General features: G+C 38.3%; 1 protein-coding gene across 1 annotated transcript in view; it reads right to left on the minus strand.

The window, feature by feature from the left end:
- Positions 1-15,141, minus strand: part of ABCA12 (ATP-binding cassette, sub-family A (ABC1), member 12) — a 221,686-nt gene that overhangs the window by 40,639 nt on the left and 165,906 nt on the right. The window contains exons 28-36 of the mRNA XM_006867786.1: positions 14,883-15,069; positions 11,741-11,959; positions 10,131-10,327; positions 8,781-8,941; positions 6,794-7,030; positions 6,218-6,368; positions 2,945-3,197; positions 1,926-2,012; positions 1,020-1,113 (exon numbers count right to left, since the gene is read on the minus strand). Of these exons, the coding sequence (XP_006867848.1) occupies positions 1,020-1,113; positions 1,926-2,012; positions 2,945-3,197; positions 6,218-6,368; positions 6,794-7,030; positions 8,781-8,941; positions 10,131-10,327; positions 11,741-11,959; positions 14,883-15,069 (1,586 nt within the window). The remainder of the gene's footprint in view (positions 1-1,019; positions 1,114-1,925; positions 2,013-2,944; positions 3,198-6,217; positions 6,369-6,793; positions 7,031-8,780; positions 8,942-10,130; positions 10,328-11,740; positions 11,960-14,882; positions 15,070-15,141) is intronic.

Here is a 15,141-nt window from a genome sequence, read left to right on the forward strand (position 1 = left end):
TGCTAAACATCTGGAAACTGGTAAACCTGTGGATGTTAATTAAATGACAAAAGAGGCTGAAAATGAACAAATCTGATTTTTTTTAAATAACATTATTCAGACTCCTATTTTAATATGAAGTAACTTGACTTTTACTGTAGTACCAATAAATATATCAAGAAATTGAAGAAAAAAAAATTAGATGAGGGATTGGAAAACTCTTTGAATACTAAGTTAAGACTCAATTATAAAAATGCAAGGATTCCAGAAATCCCTTGTTGGATTTTAGATCTTATTGAAAGTAACCATCTTTCAGGAAAACACTAAAATGTGTTGCATTTACTGAAACTATTTTCATTCCAAGATATTGTACCAAGACAGTTTAGGGTACAATCAGATGCTGCTTTGAAGAAACTATCGCTAGATTTTTCCCCATTTGGAAAGTAAAATTGACAATATCATGACTCTCAGAAACTAATAGTGACTTCTTTTCTTCAACGATCTTTAATTTCCCCTGTGAATTTGGTTCTCTCATAGGTTTGGTGACTTAACAAGGCTAGAAAAGCAAGGTAAGTGATGGTTGGATAATCTTTTATAACTCTTTCAGGAAATGGACTTTTCGTACAGCCTGGAGCTGTAGCTTAAACATGTTGAATCTGCTCTAGACTTACACATTACCAACTTCCCAGCTGACACTACTGTGACACTCACACTGTATTTTCACATATGACAGTTATGGTGGGATTTTGTTGTGCAAAATATATAGTTTTCTAGTTTGAACTGAACTGAGACCAAAACTTCATTTTCAGTTGATTTCCACAAAGGTAGAATTGCCTACTTTTGAAATTTATCCTGAGATTGATTTAAAACAGTGACCTGAAGTTCAAAGTCAGTATTTATGAGCTGGCCAGGTCCACATCCTGAGCTCTGAGCTTTCATGAAGTGAAATTATCCTGACTCTTTGGTAACCTAGATGATCTCTCAGGTCCCAGTATTGGTTCCTTCTTTCTTCTGTTTCTGGACACTTTATTCCATCTTACCTGGACATTTTCTGAGCAGGTGCAGACATTAAAATCAGTGTTAGGTTCCCCACTGGTGTTCCATTTCCTAACAGTATCTTTCTTTACACATCTTCTGCAAATAAAAAAGTGATATTGAAATGAGGTGTGTGTGTGTTTTCATGTTTATGTGTGAGGCTATAAACAAGTACTTGGTACTAAGTACAGGTATATAGTCCAGCCTATGATTTTACTGAGTTTTCATTAATATACTATATATTTATTATACTATCATTTTCAAACAATTTCACATTTTGTAAAGGGTAATTGAGGGAGAGCACTTACTGATTAAAGTGTTAAAACCAAAGTTCATTGAGTTATGTTAATGTGATAGGGTAGGGCTTTCTGTCCCCTTATTCTTTTTGTTCTTTTCATCCTCACCTCTGAGGAGAAAGCAATACTTCACCATAGTAATGTACCCATGCCAGGGTTACATAAGCTGTGTGCTACACTGGTAAGTTGAGTAAACTGTGCCTTGAAGTTCAAAAACATGAGATTTCGCCAGATGACTCGAGTCTGAGCTTCAGCTATACAATTTAACAAACTAGATTTCTTTAGACAAGTAGCTTAGTCCCTATGAGTTTAAGTTTCTTTATCTTTAAAATGGAATGAATAACTCAAAGATTTGCTGTGAACATTAAAATGAATATATGCATTCAAAAGAACTGTGCAGATTATAAAGCATCTAAAGTTTATCATTGTATTATTGTAAGATAGCATCACCATGAAATAGACTAAATTGAAAATCTATTCAACACAACTTTCCATTAGAGTACTTCCCTCCTTAAGGTACACACACACACAACATACACAGGTGCACACACACCAACATACTCATACCCAAATTGGGATGCTGAAATGGAAAGAAAAGGTGCAAGAATCACTTACGGATCACTAGTATTCAGACATATGTTGTCAATACCAGGGAAAGCCCACATTGCTGAAATCAGTGGCTTTGTGCTTGCATTAAAATTCCTGCAATATAAAAAAGGGAGAAGCAGATGTATGATTCTTCTATTAATATTCCATATTAAACTTAATCTCACAAATAATTTGAAGAAATGAAACATACTGTCTCTAGGACTTTTTCTTAAAAATCTAAGATTGTTAAGGGAAAAAAAAAACAACTAATGGAGAAAATATTGTATATATCTCTATTTGGCTGCCTTATCATTCTAATTGTCACATGTACTAAGTGTTCGCCTATTATCCATATCAAGTTCTACAGAATTCTGACATTATTATTCAATTATTGTTGGATGGGACAAAAAGTTATATGCTCTATATCATAACAGATTGGAAAGTCATAACCCAACACGATTAAAATCTATTGTTGTTAAGAGCCGTTGAGTTGATTCTGACCCATAGCAAGCCTGTATGGGGCTTCCAATGAGTGATCGGTAGGTTTGAACCACTGACCTGTCGGCCCAGTGCTTATCTTACAGTGCCACGCCAGCGTTCCAATTAAGTCTGGTCATGAAAAATAAATATCTGTTAAAATGTCATTTTTAGGCCAACATAAACTCTGGTTAAGATGTTCATTTTTTGATTCATGTGTTTATTTGGATACATCCCACTGGCTGTTGGGTTGGCTGTAATCCTTACAAAAGCCGATCAGTTTTTCATGAGGCCGCTGGATGGGTTCAAATCGCTAACCTTTAGGTTACCAGCTGAGCACAGACCATCTGCATCACCCAGAGACCTTCCAACAAAACCTCTTAGAAAGCTATTTGCTGGTGATAAAAATATCCTGCTGCAATAAATCAAACTGCCTATTCCTTTGGCAGAATCAGATACCGTGGCTTCTAAGTTCTTTATTCTTCAGCATTCCATGGCATTCAGTTAGAAACAAGAATACCTATGGAAACATTTTGAAAATGACTTTTTATTAAAGGGAACAAACTTACGCATAAAAGGATGTCTGTTCGGTAGTACCATAAAGAGATGGGGAGAGCTGGATCTCTGGATAACTGTTGCTGGAATCTCTCAGTGTGCCCAGGCCCATGGCAGTGGTCACAAAGACGATGGGGAGGATCACCTGAGCAATGAGGCCTTTCCAGTTCCTGCGGGTGTGGTGGAATCTCTTGATGAGTATGGCCATGATCTTCTTCAGCAAGAGGCCACAACCACCCAGTCTCTCTCCTCTAGTCAGGGTTTTGTCTGTTTAAGAAAAAAGACACCCAATATTGCTCTGAAAATGTTGATAAGTTAAGGAATAAAAGAACTTCAAAAAACTGTGATGGACAGTATTTGGTAAAGTGATGTGAAAAGTTTAGACTTTAAGGGTTTGGCTGTGAGGTTCAGCTCTTCACTCATCAAGTCTTGAGCCTGAGCCTCAGTTTCTCCACTGGGATGATGGAGAACCAATGAACACATCCCATAGAGATTTATGCCAAAGTACTTTGAAAATTGTAAATCCTGATCCCAGAGACATATGATTCATCATTTACGTAGTATTTTGACATTTAAAAGTCAGATATCTAGAATTTTATAAATGAATTTTGTCCCTAAACTCCAAAGATTCGATGAAGGCTAAGTATGTATTACTAATTTTTAGCTGTCAAGAGATAGCGTCTATCCAGAGTAAGAATTCAATGAAGATAAACAGAAGCTAAAACTCCAGTCCAGTGTAAGAACTAGTTCTGATTGGATAACCCTCATGTATCTATTTGGTTCTGCTTTTGACATGAGGTCCAATGCATCTATGCTCAATAAAGGAAAATAAAATTCTCTCCAAAGCAAAAATTTAACTCAAACATTTATTCATGATATTCTTTGAGCAATTTGGAATGATTTCATAGTGTTTCCGATTGCCAGCTTTATTATTAACAGTTGTCATTGAGTTGATTCGATTTACGGAACTGCATTTCATAGGGGTCTCGAAACTGTCATCTTTTGGGAACAGATTACCATGACTTTCTTCTGAGGTCCCTCTGGGTGGGTTTAAATTACCAACTTTTTGGTTAGTAGTTAAGTACTTAAGCATTTGTGTCACCAAATGACTCCTACCTTTACTATTAAGGGTACTAAAAGAAATCATTGGAAAAATGTCTACCCTCTCCCCACTTTGACAAGCTCCTCAGGTGCTGAGAAAATGCCATGGCTTTTGAAAGTCAACACCATAAACAGTTGCTTCTTCAAAAGAGCTCTTATTAACTAATAATTTCACCAGTCTCCTCTAAAAATAGGTTCAAATATGACATTTTCTCACAAGGCCTGCTGCCAAGCACTTCACATGTGATAAGATGACAGTATTCGTCAATTCTGTGTATATTTTTAATTCTCCGTCACAAATTATGCAGCACAAAAATCATAATCTTCATTTGGCTGATAAGGAAAAATACAAAGCTGCTTAATTTAAAATGAATTCCAATTAAACAGAGTGAACAAGTTTAAATGCAAACTCATATCTCTGCAAAGGGGAATTGTATAAGGAATTGAATATTTTAAGTTAATTAGTATGTTTTTCTGTTTCTTGAGAAATGACATGTGGATGACTTACAGGTGTATCAAATGGAGTAAATGTGCTTTCTAAAAGATAATGTCAAGTAGAGAAACATTTTGAATGAATAATAGTTTCAAACTATGAGGCAAATACATAACATTTACATGGTAGAGCAGACGACCCCATTCTAATCCACATCCTCAAGTCCATGAACTCTATAACTATATTCCTCAAAAGGTTACAAATGAGAAGTAAGTCAGAGGACAGATCAGCCTCATGTTCCATGATCAGAGATTGTCTCTTTTTCTGAGGTTTTGACCCAGGCAAATGTATAATTAAAGTTCTGCTCCTGGAGATGTTTCCAAATTTAAGCAAACTCTGAAAATGACTACTCCATAATTGATATATCATTTTACAATAAGCTTCTTTAAATAGTGTTTTCAACGATGTACTGTCAGAAAGAGAATAATAGACAATATAAGTTACTGTCAAAAGAATCTAACCCTTCAAAATTGTATCAAGAAATATGATTTTTTCAAACAGGTCCTGTTTGAAGACTCGGAAGGAAAAGAAGAAAAACCTATTATAATTTCCAGCCATCAAGGGCTGTTTGTTGTTTTTAGGTGCCATCGAGTCGATACAGACCCATAGGGACCTTATGCACAGCAGAACGAAACACTGCCCAATGCTGGGCCAACCTCACTACTGTTGTCACGCTTGAGTCCATCGATGCTGTTACTGGCCAATCCATCTTGTTGGGAGGTCTTCCTCTTTTTCTCTGATCCTCCACCTTACCAAACATGATATCTTTCTCCAGTCATAGTATTTTCAAGTGTTCTTATTAACTAATAATTTCAATCTCTTCTAAAAATAGGTTCCGCCAGTTGAAGCATTTATTCCTTGAATTTTCTCAGCATTTGATTGGTACACATATTTTTCCAGTTAGCCCTGGAGGTGCTGGGGGTTAGGCATTGGGCTGCTAACTCCAAGGTTAGAGGTTCAAATCCAGTAGCCACTCCATACTGAGGGAGGCAGATGAGACTGTCTGCTCTTGTAAAGATCTACAGTCTCTGAACATCTATATAGGGTCATTATGAGTCAGAATTGATGGGCAGTGGGTTTGGTTTTGGCCTTCACTTGGACAAGCCTAAGAACAGGGAGTGAACTACTTCACAAGATAATATTTGTAACAAGAAGAATTTTATCATTTGAAATTGTAGTAAGTTACATACTGAATACAATTTCTAGGGGTAGAAAAAATATTCATCACCATCTTATCGAAGATGTCCTTCCAATCCTTTCAAAGGATTTTTGAAAAAGAGAAGTTGACTTGACCATGTGTATTTGAAACATAGGTGCTCTGATAGCATAGTGGTTACGAAATGGACTGTGAACCGCAAGGTCAGCAGTTCGAAACTACCAGCTATTCCACGGGAGAAAGATGAGGCGTTCTGCTCCCGTAAAGATTTATAGCGTCGGAAACCCTGTACAGGGTCACTATGAGTCAGAACCGACTCCACAGCACATAACAACAACAACTTTTGATACATGGGATCACCATGGGTCGAAATCACCTTGACAGAAACTGGTCAGTTGATTTGCATTTCTTGAGTCTTTTTGAATTTAGAAAGAACATTTAAAGTTGAATTAAAGAGTAAAATAAAGATCTGTCCCTAGATTTTCACATTTATAACATTTATTGGAATGAAACAAAATATCCACATTAGATTCATACCATCTCTGTCGGTGAAATTGCTGCTGCTCACAGACAAATCATCAGGAGTTGCAATGCCATTGGTACTGGAGTTTCCAATTTTATTTTGTGTTAAGTGTTCAAGACTCATATGACTATTTTTCTGTGACTCTTTAGTCAAGTTCAGAAAGACCTAGAAAGAGATGCGAGGTCACTTCATTTATAATCAGAGTATAAGCATTTTCTAATCTCTCAGTTCTCAATTTTGACTGGAAATCCTTATTACTTTTATTAGATGAATATAAAAACGTATATATTTATATAAATAAATATTTATTTATGTCCCGCCTGACTTTCAGTGAGTATTTTTGTGTGTTAAAAAAAAATAAATTAGAGAAGACTCTAATTGGAGAAACATGTTCATTCTCAAAAGTCAGTCTTACATACGGATAACCTTGAGATAATTTTATGATTTTCTGATTTGTGAAGAATTTCTTTAAAAATATCTATCTGTAAAGTATGCAAAGTTGTTTTTTTCTTCTTTTTTTTTTTTTAAAGGAATCTTAAAATTATATCAGTTTTGTTTGTTGTTGTTTTAAGAACAATGTTTAGGCATACCTCTTCCACAGTGGTGTCTGAAATGCCATAACACCCAATGTTGAGGTCACTCATGCCGTTGTCCAGCGCTCTCAGGAGTGACAGATACGCTCCTGAGACTTTGGTGCTAAATGGAGGAAGCACATAGACCAGCTCTCCCCCGATTTCCTCCTTGAGGTAGGCTTCGGGGAGGTGTGATTGGATCATTGCTGTCACAGCCATTGAATCACACACTACATTCCCATTTAGATTTGGACTCTAGAGATAAAAAAACACAAGTTCAACAACTGCTTCTTCTGCCTGAATCAGAGTGCTGAGTTCTTTAGGCCACATTGAGCCTAAGTCCAACCACACCTCACTCTCCACTAAGAGATCTGACAGTGATTTACAAATTGCCCAGCTACGGACTCCATTCTCCCACCCAAACTTGCCCCTTCTCTGACCTCATCACCTGCCATCCTCCCTCTCACTCAATCTCATCTTGTGACACTGGTCTCTTATCGGTCACTAGAGTAATCAAAGCTCAGAGGCTTTGCCATTATCATGCCTCTTTACCCACAGATATCAACGGCCCAATTCCTCACCACCTCCAAGTCTTGCTAGACTGTCACCTTCTGAGACATATTCCTTGAATCCCTACTTAACACTGTGCTGCCCAGCATCCCCTAGACCCCTCCTCTTATTTAGTTCCTCCCACAACAATGGCTACCTATTAATATCCCTGGGTGGTACATAGGAATGACTTACTCCACTGCCAACCAAAAGGTGGAAGGTTTGAGCACATCCAAAGGCACTTTAAAAAAACAGCCCAGTGATCTACTTGCCAAACTCAGCCACTGATAATCTGATGGAACCTGGTTCAGTGGGGCTGCCATGAGTTGGAATTGACTTACGGTAAGTGATTTTTAAATACATAGAATCAATATTTTGTGATTTTAATCATACTTTTATAAATAATTTCCTTATTGTGATTTTAATAATATGTTTATAAATAATTTCCTTATTTATCTTATCAACTGAGGTTTTTATTCTGCATCAGAAGTTAACTGTTATAAAGACAGAGATTTTAATTATCACCAGTCACTGCTATATCCCCAGTGCCTTGAACAGTGCTTGGCCACATATTAAGACATAGTTAACACCTAATAAATAATTTTTTGAATTGATAACGAACATAGCAATGAACCACTTTTTATATTTAGAAGTCAAGTCAGATTGATCAACTATAAAATAAATGGTAGCAAAAATCTACAAATCTTATATTATTCAATCATATGCTATCTTAGATGGTTGTTGTTGTTGTTAAGTGCCGTGGAATTGGTTCTGACTCATAGTGACCCTACATAGGGTTTCTGAGGCTGTAAATCTTTACGAGAGCAGAAAGCCTCATCTTTCTCCCGCAGAATGGCTGGTAGTTTCGAACTGCCGACCTTGAGGTTAGCAGCCCAATTCAGAACCACTACACTACCAGAGCTCCTTATTTTAGGTAGTAGAAGGGTCTTAATTTTGTCCTTCAAGAGATATAAAAGCATTGTTGGAATGTTGAAGTTAGTCTCCATACTGCCACTTGAGGAATACTGATCAAAAAGTGAATGCATAATTTCATATTCTTTTAATTTGCTTTTGATAAAGCAGAACATCTCATTTTTAGCTTTATGGAAAGAAATATGTTGTACACTCACAAACTGATTCTCTACTTTAGGATGTAGATACTATTCTATCTAGTACAGAGATTCTCAACTTGGGGTCCTCAGACCAGCATCATCACTTAGGAACTTGTTAGACCTGTAAATTCTGGAACCTCACCTCAGGCTTAGTGAATCAGAAAACTGGGGATGGGGTCTGCAATCTGAGTTTGAACAAGTCCTCAGATTGTTCTGATGCTTGTCCAAGTTCTAGAACCAGTAATCTAGTGTAGAAATGAATTTCAGCAATGGGTTTAGGGAGATACTATATACATAAAACAACTTAAGACCCCAGAGTGAGGTGCATTATCTGTTCTACAAACCTTTTTCTTGGTGAGTGTGAGGTGATACCCATCCCCAAACGTTTCCTTGAGGTAGAATGGAGACCCACAGCACCGAAGTCCACCTTGCTCTAGGAAGGCAATTCGGTCACTCAGTACTTCAGCCTCATCCAAGTGGTGAGTTGACAGAATGATTGTTCTGGCTTGAAAATACACACAAAACCAATAAGGTATGAAAAGTAAAGATACAGTTCCAAAGATATATCAGTTAGCAAGTGTGTATCCTGTCACAAAGTTTTGTTAGTTCTTATCAGGAGTTGGAGGGAGGGGAAAAGGGAAAGTTATAATTTAAGACACCACAAAGTTTTATTTATGATAATGGGAAATTTGGCCAAGATTATGGGTGATGATTGCAAAACATAATTAGCATAATGGAGATCACTAAACTGTACATGTGGAAAGCAATGAATTGGGAAATGTTTGTTTTATGTATCTTCACAAAAATTAAAAACAAAACAAAACACATGTTCTGTCACAAGTAAAGAGAAGAGTCATGTTTTATGAGCTAACTGAAAATCAACTGACCAGAAATGATTAAAACTAAGAACTGTTTTATATACAACTTGATAGAGACAACTCTTTGTTGTGCTGTACTGCTAAGCGTTCAGCATTCTTTCCTTTCATCTTCCCTCTCTCCTTCCTTTCTTTATTATTCTTTCCTCCCCATAAAAAAAGCAATAAATTTTTTCCTGAAATATAGTACCATTTATATATATATATAATGTTTTATTGTGAATTATGTGATAGTTTACATGGGAGAACATTGGTTTTACCATCATTATCATATATCGTTATCATTGCCATGGTTACAATCCCCTCCATGCAATCCTTCCCCCATGCCCCCCCCCCCCCCCAAGTCTTCAGCACACAGTCACTCTCCCTCTCTGGATCTAAAGTCTCCAGCTGCTCCATCGCTCCACATCATCATCTCTGGCTCCATTAAAAAGCAATAATTTTTAAAGACTTTTTGAATATTCCTCTCTAATGAATCCACTCCACTCTGATTGCTTCTTTGCTTCACATCCTGTTAGCACTCAGTCTGTTTTCAGTTTGTTTGCCTTTGAATATGTTTGGTGACTCTAATTAGATTCTAAGCTCCTCTAGGTAGAATTTGAATTTTTTTTTTTTTTTTTTTTTGCATTTGAAAGCTTTGTAAAAAGGCCTGTGAAATGCTCAACTCACAGTGTGCACTGGAGAGACAGGGACTAATTGACCCAGAAATTTATCTGGGAGAAGGTCTGGGATGGGGATGGGGGAGTCAGTCGTAGACATTTAGCAAAACATTGCTGCTGTGTAGTGTGGGGCGGAGAAGTGACAAGAAAGTATACATACCAGTTTTGTTTTTAGATATAACATCCCATATACTTCGGCGAGAACATGGATCAACTCCAGTGGATGGTTCATCCAAAATAACCACCCTTGATCCACCAATAAGAGCAATGGATATGGACAACTTCCTCTTCATTCCTCCAGACAGTGTTCCAACTCTCTTATGACGATGGCTGTATAGTCCAGTGTCTTTTAAAGTCCTTCAAAAATAATATACCAAGTTAATAATTTATAGATAGAATATTTAAATACAGGAATAAATACCCCAATAGGTAAAAGCAATGAATTTGTGAGAAAGCATTTCCTATTGTTATCAGGATCAGAGGAAGACTCATTAACAACCTGCGGCAACATGTAGATGATACAACCTTGCTAGTTGAAATCAAAGAGGACTTAAAATACTGATGAAGATCAAAGAGCACAGCCTTCATAATGGGTTGCACCTCAATGTAAAGACAACAAAGATCCTCACCACTAGACCCATAAACAGGATCCATATACATCGAGAAAAGATTGAAGTTGTCAAAGACTTCATTTTGCTCAGAGCAACCATTAACACTCATGGAAGCAGTAGTCAAGAAATCAAACAATACTGTATTAGGCAAATCTGGTGCACAAGACCTCTTTAAAGTGTTGAAGAGCAAAGATGTCAATTTGAGGACTAAGGTGTGCCTAACACAAGCCATGAAGACCTTAGAAGACCTGATACATTTGAGCTATGGTGCTGAAGAAGAACATTAAAAGTACCATGGACTGCCAAAACAACAAACAAATATGTGTTAGAAGAAGTATAGCAAGAATGCTCCTTGGAAGCCAAGATGGACAGACTTCCATCTCTCATTGTTGTTGTTGTTAAGTGCCATCGAGTCAGTTCTGACCCACAGTGATCCTGTATAGGGTTTCCAAGGAATGGCTGGTGAGCTTGAACTACTGGCCTTGCAGTTCAAATTGACCCTGTAGTCCAGCACATTAATCCACAGCAGCACACCAGGACTCCCAGACTTCGGATATATTATCAGGAGGGGTCAGTCCCTGGAGAAGGATATCATGTTTGGTAAAGTGGAGGGTCGCAAAAAAAGAGGAAGACCTCTAATGAGATGGCCTGGCAGAGTGGCAGCAAGAATGGGCTCAAATGTGGCAATGATTGTGAAATCAGTGCAGAACTGGGCAGTGTTTCATTCTGTTGTGCACAGAGCTGCTATGAGTCAGTACCAACTCGATGGGACATAACAACAACAACAATTGTTATTAATACCATAGCTTGATTGACTGAGCTATAGGTTTTAGGGAGAATTTGCCAACTCATAGTCTTGTGTTCCTTAGAGGCCAACATGGCCAAACTTCGTCTCTCATACCTTTGGACATACTGTCAGAAGGGACCAGTCACTGGAGAAGGATATCATGTTTGATAAGGTGGAGGATCAGAGAAAAAGAGGAAGACCCCCAAAGAGATGGATTGGACAAGTGGCAGCATCGATGGACTCAAGAGTGGCAACATTAGTGAGGTTGGCCCAGGATCGGGCAGTGTTTCGTTCTGCTGTGCATAAGGTCACTATGAGTCGGTACCAACTCGATGGCACCTAACAACAACTCTAGCTCTTGTCGCAGATCACCTTTTCACTTCTTCATGCAGCTGCTTTTTCGTCCAGTGTGGAACTTTGATGGAGCCATACAACAGCAGATGCTCCTTCGTGGTGAGGTAACTGAACAAGACATCATGCTGCATGCAGACACCCATGCTCTTCCGGACAGTGTTCAGTTCTGTTTTAATGTCTTTCCCATAAACAAAGATGGTACCTGCTGAGGTTCCAAACAGCCCAGTCAACATTGAACTGCAAGTGAAAAAAAAAATAAATGTGGTATGAACCACACATTTAAGCTGGATAATAGGACTAAATATATGTCAGTGGTTAGCAAGCATTGCTACTTCATATCTCCTCAAGCCAGGTTAAATTATGAATTGAAATGATATCAAAGAGGAATAAATAAAATTACTTTTGAGTTGTTAATAAGTTTTTCACATAAACCCTACAAAATAGTAATGATTAAGATGATGGTGATGGTAAAAATGAGAGAAATTGAGCTTTTTCATTGTTAGTGCATTTTTCTAGGACAATTTCATCTCTTACCCTGCCTTTAGACAACATTTATGGGTTGATGAGTCCCTGATTCAGACCTCTAGCCCAGAGGTCTAGTCCAGACCTCATCACTCTTTTTCAGGCTTGCTCAAGCTTTTCACACAATGCCACATCTCCTAGATGACTTACAGAGTCCTCAGACTTAACATGTCTTATGCACCTGCACGGATGTTACTTAATTTTAGCTCATGATGCATTCATATACTGGTTGTATCAACCTGGAATCTTGAAGTTATTTTTTATACTGGGGAATCTTGCTGTGGCATTGTAGGATAAGCACTGGAGTGCTAACCACAAAGTCAGAGGGTCAGATCCATCCGCCACTCCTTGGAAATACTATACAAGGACATGATGAGTTAGAACTGATTCAAGAAAACTTAATAATGACAAATGCAACCTTCTATTATAGTTTCCAGATTCTACTTACATCTCTCCATCTTCACAGGCTCCACCATTGTGCAAACCCCATTAGCACTTGCCTAACCTACCTGCTGTGGCCCTGCGGGTTAATTCACTGCAAGGTCAGTTTGAGCCGCAAAGTCGTTGGTTCAGGCTCACCAGCCGCACCTCAGAAACCCTATACAGGGTCGCTATGAGTCAGAACTGACTCAATGGCACTTAACAACAATAACAATTTACTGTGGTAGGTTATTAGATCTACTTCCCACCTGCTCTTTCACCGTCCTCCACATCTTTATGATGGTTAGAAACTGGGCAATCCTTTAATACCCATCTCCTCCACTACCAAGTAAGCACCACTAATCATAAAGGATCTGTTTTGTCACTACTCAAAGTCAGCACCTTGCACATAGCAGGCCTTCGATAAACACGTGTGGATTAAATAAAGAATCAATATAATATGAATCCCTTTCCATAAAGACACACAGCAGTATCAATAATATACTTAATTCTTTATAAGATTGTATACAGAAAAATAAAATGGTGCTTTCTCAGCTAAAAATCAAATCCCTTTCAAAAGCCTTTCTTATCCGTTTTCTTCATTGTCCTCTCACTGCCCATTTGAAATCTTACCTTGTAAACACTATTTCTCACTAGGAAGTCAGCTCTAAGGAAGTAGGTCATGTATATGAGAGGGGCCACACGGTCTCTCCTTACACGCCCTTGCTTTGTTCCCTTTAATTTATAAATAAAAAATTAATTTGAGTATGTCTTGGCAGTCACTGAGCTAATGCATGATGATACTAAATAGGATATGCAACAACTGACTTTGTGCTTTGTTGTGTTTTTTCTCAAGTAAGGGTTAGAGAACCAACAGCATCTTAGAGCTGACTCAGCAACTAATCTGGTGTGGCACATTAAAGGCGAATCACAAAAACACTCAGAAGAATGTCACTTCAAACATATTTGAGTCCCAGCTCCATTCTGACTGGGAGAAAAACAATCCATGTATCTCTCTTTGTCTTTTGATTCTATATTTGAGAACTGGCTAGTCTTTTGTTTCTTTTTGAATCAAGGCAAGGATTTTTTGTGATGGAGCATCTGGGGACAAACGTGTTTATACAAATTTGAAATGTGCAAATTCAAATGTATACATGGGTCAGAACAGAAATGCAAATCAATGAAGCAGACAGGGTGTGTGAGGTAGTACAGATTGGTGGGTACTGGGGATAAACCAGAAATCCGATGACCTGTTTAAGAGAATAGTCTCTAATAAGCTCCAACCACTGGGTTCTACGTAGGACTGTGGAGCCAATGTAGCTAGAACTTAATAAAACCTAAGAGGTCTGGAGTCCTGGTGTGGCACTGTGGGTTAATACGCCAGACTGCAAAGCCATCAGCGGTTCAAGCTTACCAGTTGCTCCTTGGAAATCCTATATAGGGTCACTATGGGTCGGAACCAACTTGATAACACTGAACAACAACAACAACAAGAGAGGCCTGGTGTGGCGATGGAGGATAAATGCTAGTCTGCAAGCTGCAATGTTGCACTCCAGCCTCTCTCAGAAACACTATATATGGTCACTGTGAGTTGAAACTGACTCAATGGCACATACCAAAGGAGACCAAGTACATTTATTAGAAAATTCCCCACTTAGATATATTGAACCTAATTTAAAATTTTAAGATGTAAGAGGTGAACCAACACTAGGTGAATCAAATAAAAATCTATCTGTGGGCACTGATATGGCCTTTGGGCTCACAGTTCGGTACTTATGATTTAGATTCTTCTTGGTGTGGCACTGTAGAATCAACACTGGACTGTGAACCACAAGGTTGGCAGTTCAAACCCACCAGCTGATTTCCTCAGAACTCCTAGACAGAGTTGCTGTGAGTTGGAACAGATTTAACACCACTTAACAACAACAACGGAGTCCTGGTGTGGACCTGTGGGTTAATGCGCCAGACTGCAAAGCCATTTGAACTGCAAGTACGGCAGTTCAAACTCACCAGCTGCTCCTTGGATACCCAGGGTCGCTAAGGGTTGGAGTAGACTCAACGGCACTCAACAACAACAACAACAACAACAACAACATAGTAGACCAGCTGAGCCACTTTACTTCATTCAGGATCTACAATAACTTCATGTTTTACAAAAGAGGTAAGCAAACATTAACTAGCATGCATCTGTGAAAATAAGTAGTGCAAAGTAACATACATGGTGGTAGTTTTCCCAGCTCCATTGGGTCCCAGCAAGGATGTTATATGGCCTTCGTAAAAGTTCAGATTGAGGTTATCAACAGCAACCTTTGAGCCATAGATCTTTGTGACTCCGTGCAGGGCAACTCCAACTGTGAGATCTTTTGGTTCAGGTTCAATATTGGAGGAAAACATGTAGTCCGGACCTGGAGAGAGATCAAGGGACCAGTTGTAAGCTCAAAAACGAATGTAGTAGTTGTACTTCTTAATTAAAAGCT

This window comes from Chrysochloris asiatica, unplaced genomic scaffold (assembly GCF_000296735.1).
Source record: "Chrysochloris asiatica unplaced genomic scaffold, ChrAsi1.0 scaffold00110, whole genome shotgun sequence".
Lineage (NCBI taxonomy): Eukaryota > Metazoa > Chordata > Mammalia > Afrosoricida > Chrysochloridae > Chrysochloris > Chrysochloris asiatica.